Source organism: Dipodomys ordii, unplaced genomic scaffold (assembly GCF_000151885.1).
Source record: "Dipodomys ordii isolate 6190 unplaced genomic scaffold, Dord_2.0 Scaffold81, whole genome shotgun sequence".
NCBI lineage: Eukaryota > Metazoa > Chordata > Mammalia > Rodentia > Heteromyidae > Dipodomys > Dipodomys ordii.
Window position 1 is genome coordinate 5,373,100 of NW_012267297.1, and position 6,123 is coordinate 5,379,222.

The 6,123-nt window shown below is 53.5% G+C and overlaps 1 protein-coding gene across 1 annotated transcript in view; it reads right to left on the reverse strand.

The window, feature by feature from the left end:
• Cd69 (CD69 molecule) overlaps nt 1-5,304 on the reverse strand; it is a 6,960-nt gene extending 1,656 nt beyond the window's left edge. The window contains exons 1-4 of the mRNA XM_013025090.1: nt 5,199-5,304; nt 2,929-3,051; nt 1,665-1,864; nt 1,009-1,112 (exon numbers count right to left, since the gene is read on the reverse strand). Coding sequence (XP_012880544.1) covers nt 1,009-1,112; nt 1,665-1,864; nt 2,929-3,051; nt 5,199-5,265 — 494 coding nt within the window. The 5' untranslated portion in view covers nt 5,266-5,304. The remainder of the gene's footprint in view (nt 1-1,008; nt 1,113-1,664; nt 1,865-2,928; nt 3,052-5,198) is intronic.
• Between the last annotated feature and the right edge of the window lie 819 nt (nt 5,305-6,123).

Below are 6,123 nucleotides of genomic sequence, written 5' to 3' on the forward strand. Positions count from 1 at the left end.
CCTGGGTTCGATTCCTCAGCACCACATAAGCAAAAAGAAAAAAGCCGGAAGTGGTGCTGTGGCTCAAGTGGTAGAGCGCCAGCCTTGAGCTGAAGAGCTGAGGGACAGTGTCCAGACCCAGAGTTCAAGCCCAATGACCGGACCCCCCCCAAAAAAAAAGTTCAGGGACAGTGCCTAGGCCTGGCAAAAATGATATTCACAGGTGTGAGGTGCCATGGTGAAATCATTTTGGAACAATTACAGTCACAAAATAGAACATTAGGAATTTGCCAGGCACAGTGGCTCACGGCTCTCATACCAGCTACTCAGGAGGCTGAGATGTGAGGGTCCAAGTTCAAAGCCAGTCCAGGTAGGACATTCCATGAGACTCTTATCTTTCATAAACTACTCAAAAAGAAAAAAGAAAAAAAAAAGCTGGAAGTGAAGCCGTGTCTCAAGTAGCAGAGCGCTAAGCCTTCAGTAAAGGAAGCTCGGGGACAGCTCCCAGGTCCCGAGTTCGAGCCCTTGGATTGGCACCAAAAAAAAAAGGCAGAAAAGAAAAAAGAAAAGTGAGAATTTGAAGCGTTTTCTAGACTGGGGTGGGGGAGGGGGCTGTGAGCTGGAGGGGGTGGGATGGACAGCAGACAAAGTCGCGTGAGCTATGCCCATGTGTGAAAATGGAGCAGGGAAATGGTGGGATCGGCCGGGGGATGGAGTGGGGGGGGGGACTCTGGTCAAGCTGCCGTTGGACTCAGAGGGGCATATTACATAAATAAAACACCCTTGGGCAGCCAATTGCTGCTCATAAAAATTAAATTAATTGGATAAATTAAGAAAACAGGTAAAATCCCACATTTATAAACATGTAACACGTATGGCCAGCGTTGTGTTCCCACGCAGCCTTCCTATCTAACACACGGGGAAAGGGAAAAGATTAAAAGCAGGAGACAGGAAAGAGGAGAGGTGTAGTGTTTCTGAGCAGTCTTGGGGAGACGTGTCCCGGAAGTGGGGTGTCTTCTGGTGGCTTACCTGTTGATAACCTCCTTGCCATTGGGCCCCCTCCATTTCTGCCCTGCGTGATTTTTCAGCTCAATCCAGTGTGGAGCACTGCCAGCATAGCGTTGAAGAAAGGTCTGACAACACAGAGTGGGTGTTAGCAACGCGGCCCAGCGCCAGGGCTCCCGCCTGTAATCCCGGCTCCTCAGGAGTCTCTCAGACACAGCTGAGGGACTCTGATCTCCATCCACAAGAAGCTACGGCGGGGGTATATGGCTCAAGGGGTCAAACACCAGCCTTTAGCACCTAAAGATCAACTAGAGCAGGAGGCCTGACCCCAGTCCTGGCACACAATAAATGAACAAATAAATGAACTGAACTAAGTAAGTGTGTCATGAAACAACATTTTACTGTTGTTGGTGTTGGTCCTGGGATTTGAACTCAGGGCCTGAGCGCTGTCCCTGAGCTTTTGTTCCTCAAGGCTAGCCCTCTACCACTTGAGCCACGGCGCCGCTTCTGGCTTTTTGGTGGTTGGAGATAAGAGTCTCACGGACTGTCCTCAGATGGATCCTCAGAGCTCCCGAGTAGCCGGGATTACAGGCGTGAGCACTGGTGCCCGGCCAGACGGACTTTGAAAAGGGTAGATTTTTATGAAATCATAAAAGAAACACAACAAACAAACACCTTACCAGGTCCTTTGGAGAGTCCAGGACAGCAAGAGCAGCGCCATCTTTGGAGCAGGAGCTTCGGGCCGAGGGCCAGGGTTCTCTCGTGGTGGAGACGAGGTAGCATTTCCTCTGGTGGGCAACCCACTCAGGGGAGCAGGGTGAATCCTGGTGGTCTGCGGGCGCGGCCAGCTCGGGGAGGCCCGGGCAGTTGTACTTGCCCACTGGGAGAGAGGATGGGGGTTTGTTAGCCGTGGAAGGAGATGAACCGCTCAGCCTCGGGTTCAGGAAGAGTCAGGGCCGGGCCCTGGTCAACTGTGTGACTTTCCTGGCCGCCAGCTGGTATCGCAGGGGAGGTGGGCGGAGGGGGTGGACTCGATCATCACGTCACAAGGGGGCAGAGAGCCTGGTGCGGTGGCTCACGCCTGGCATCCCAGCTGCGACTCAGGAGGCTGAGATCTGAGGATCACGGTTCAAAGCCAGCCTGGGCAGGAAAGTCCGTGAGACTCTGATCTCCAATGAACCAGCAGAAAAAGCTGAACGTGGCGCTGTGGCTCACACGGTAGAGCACCAGCCTTGAGCAGAAAAGCTCAGGGACGGCGTCCAGGCCCCGAGTTCAAGCCTCAGGACTGGCACTAAGAAAAGAAAGCTGATTGGAAAATGGGGAACATCTTGGAAATAGCCTTTGAGCTAAAAACAGTGCCGGGCGCCGAACGTTCCAAGTCAGGCTTTGAATCTGAATTCACAGATGCAGCCTGGAGCCGGTGGCTCACATCGGAAAAGTCAGCATAAGCAGGAAAAGTCCAGGAAATGTGTGTGTGTGTGTGTATTTGTCAGCTGTGGGGCTTGAACTCAGGGCCTGGGTGCTGTCCCTGAGCCCTTTTACTCAAGGCTGGTGCTCTACCACTTGAGCCACAGCTCCAGTTCTGGCTTTTTGTGTGTTTCATTGGAGGTCAGAGCCTCACAGACTTTCCAGTCCGGGCTGGCCTCAAACCACAATCCTCAGGCCTCAGCCTCCCAAGTTGCTGAGCTGACAGGCGTGAACCATGCAACTCTTCTCTCCAATGGACCAGCCAAAAGCCAGGAGTGGAGCCGTGGCCCAAGCAGTGGCGCACCAGTCTCCAGTGAGAAAAAGCCAAGGGAGAGTGTTGAACTCACGGCCATGAGTTCAAGCCCAGGACTGGCACAAGATGAATGAATGAATGAATGAATGAGTGCGGGTGATCCCTCGGAGGATGGCGTTTGGCGGTGGGGAGGGCTCGGGAACTTGCGTGGGCCCTGCACTCACCGGACAGCGCGACCAGGGCGATGATGAGGGCGGTGGTGAAGGCCACGGACGCGGCAGCCACGGGGATGGGCACCCGGATGGATCCTTCGGCTCCGGACCCGCCGTGGGCGTGGGGGACGCGGCCTGGAAGACACAGGAGGCCGGGCTGCACACTGCGCACAGTGCCCTTTCCAGGCACTGAGGGAAAGCGGGCCAGTGGGTGGCCAGGGCTCCCGCCTGGCATCCCCGCTGCACAGGAGGCTGAGATCTGAGGACCACGGTTCAAAGCCAGCGGGGAAAGTGTAAGATGAACATCACCAGTGAACCACCAAAAAAGCCAGGAGCGAAGTTGTGGCTCAAGTGGTAGAGCACCAGCCTTGGTTGAAAAACCTTATGGACAGTGCCCAGGCTCAGCACACACACAGACACACAGACACACACACAGACAGACACACGCACAGATACACAGACACACACAGAGAGACACACACAGACACACACAGACATACACACAGACAGACACACAGACACACACACAGACATACACACACAGATACACACAGACACACACAGACACACACACACAGACACACACACATGCACACACACAGACACACACAGACACACAGACACAGACACACAGACACAGACAGACACAAACAGACATACACGCATGCATACACGCACACACATGCACACAGACACACACACACACACACACACACATGCCAGCAACTACAGTAATCAGATTAAAAAGCATCTTGTTTTTCAATATGGACAATTCCTCTCTAGGGCTTTTTTTCTCCTGTGGATCTGCGTTAGGAGCTTGCAGAAGAGGCTTTTTCTCGTCTGTTTTCTTTTTCTGCACCGGCCAATGGGACTTGAACTCAGGTCCCGTGGTTTTGCTCGCGTTTTCCTCAAGGCTGGTGCTCTACCTCCTGAACCACCGCTCCACCTCCAAAAGAAGCCTCCATCAGCTCCCATCTCCTTCTTTCCCCTCTCCTCTTCTCTCCTTGCTGTTGTTTATGGGGCTTGAACTCAGGGCCTGGGCGCTGCCCTGAGCTTTCTCACTCAAGCCTGGGCCACAGATTCACTTCCAGCTTTGTGGTGGTTCAGTGGAGATAAAAGTCTGTCCTGCCTGGGCTGTGATGCTAAGATCTCCTGCTGAGATTACAGGCGTGAGCGCTGGTGCCCGGCTTCCCTCTCTGGGTCTGAATGCAGCACTTCCCGTTTGCACACAGTTACCACCAGACACAGACCAGAGCAGGCTGGACAGCAAATTCAGAGATGGGGCAAAGTCTTGGCTGTCTCTCAGCTGTACAGCTGGGGCTCGATCCTACCGCGGTGCTGGCTGCCCAGTATCCACCAGAACCCGGGACCTGAGGGCCAGCTCAGCCAGGGACCCGCCCAGGAAGCTCCGAAGCTCATTCTCACTCATTTTCCCCAGCTGTGGGCTGTTGCTCACCGCGGTTTGATTGGTCACCATGGTGACGAAGTGCTCTCCCCCACAGCGCACCTGCGGGGCCTGTGCAGCAGTGGAAAGTTCAAATGGATCCACCTATTTTTTTACCTATTAAATCACACACGAGTGAATCCAATACTACAGCCGGGCGCCGGTGGCTCACGCCTGTCATCCCAGCCACTCGGGAGGCTGAGATCTGAGGATCGCCAAAAAGCCAGAAGTGGAGCTTTGGCTCAAGCTAGCCTTGAGCAAAAGAGGTTCAGGGATAGCACTGAGGCCCCGAGTTCAAGCCCCAGGACAGACAGACAGACAGACACACCACACACACACACACACACACACACAGAGAAAATAATAATCTTCTTAATTATGGGGGAAAGAAAATTTTTTCTTAAGAGAGGTGACTCAAAGAAAGATGGAAAATAACCTCCAAAACCATATGAAATCCGTCCTTGGAACGGTGTATCTGATTGTCTCTGCTGTTAAAAGGTACTAACCTCTCCCTTATTTCTATTTCATTTCTATTTTATCTGATGCCGGCGGTGGGGCTAGAACTCACGGCCTCTGCTCTGTTCCTTGCTTTATTCTTATTCACAGCTGGCGCTCGACCCCCTGAGCCACGCCTCCACGTCCACCTGTGCGTGGGCTCGTTGGAGATCAGAGTCTCACAGACTTTCCTGCCCTGGGCTGGCTTTGAACCGTGATCCTCAGATCTCAGCCTCCCGGGTAGCTGGGATGCCAGGCGGGAGCCACCAGCCCCTGGTGCTCGAAGATTCCCCCCACAAGTGCGGATGTCGCCGGGGGCAAAGCAGAAGCTCAAGCCACTTACTTTCTGCCGCTCTCTCCAGGTGCAGTGAAGAGCTATCCTCGGTTCCAGAACCATCTTCAGCGTGCATCTTGGGTCTCCAGGGCTTCCCGGTGGATCTGAAGGTGCTGTGCGGTGGGATTGAGCTCCAACTGGGGTTCTGGGGGTTTATATTGACTTGGGGTGGCTCCACCCCTTCCTCTCACGCCTCCTTGCTCGCCTGGGACCTTGATCTCTTTCGTTTCTGCCCCAGCCCCGAGCCTGTGGTCGGGTGGATTTTCCCTGCTGTCTGAAAGCAGATTTCTCACCAACTGAGGTAACAGGTACAGAAAGGTGAGCGGATTTCCCCAGAAGCACGCACATCCTTCCTTCTCGTTTAGAAACCCAAACAAGGCATCTCAGTAAAGACTCAAAAGTGGGAGGTGGCTGGGCTCCGTGGCTCTCGCCTGTCATCCCAGCTGCTCAGGAGACTGAGAGCTGAAGATCATGGTTCAAAGCCAGCCCCCGGGTAGAAAAGTCTGGAAGACTCATCACCAAGAAACTATCTTCCAAAAGCCTGAAGTGGAGCTGTGGCTCAAGTGGTAGAGCATTGATTTTTTTTCTTGTTTTGTCGGTCGTGGGGCTTGAACTCTGGGTCTGGGCGCTGTCCCTCAGCTCTTCAGCTCAAGGCTGGCGCTCTACCCCTTGAGCCACAGCACCACTTCTGGCTTTTTTTTTGCTTATGTGGTGCTGAGGAATCGAACCCAGGGCCTCAGGCATGCAAGGCAAGCGCTCTACCACTGAGCCACCTGCCCACATGCCCCTCCAAATCTTTTTTTTTTTAAAGCTCAGAGACAGATCCCAGGTCCTGAGTTCAAGTCCCAGAACTGCCACCAAAGGAAAAAAAAAGTGAGCTAGAAATAAAGCTATATAAAAAATACTTGATACGAAGTAAGTTGAAGAGCCTAGC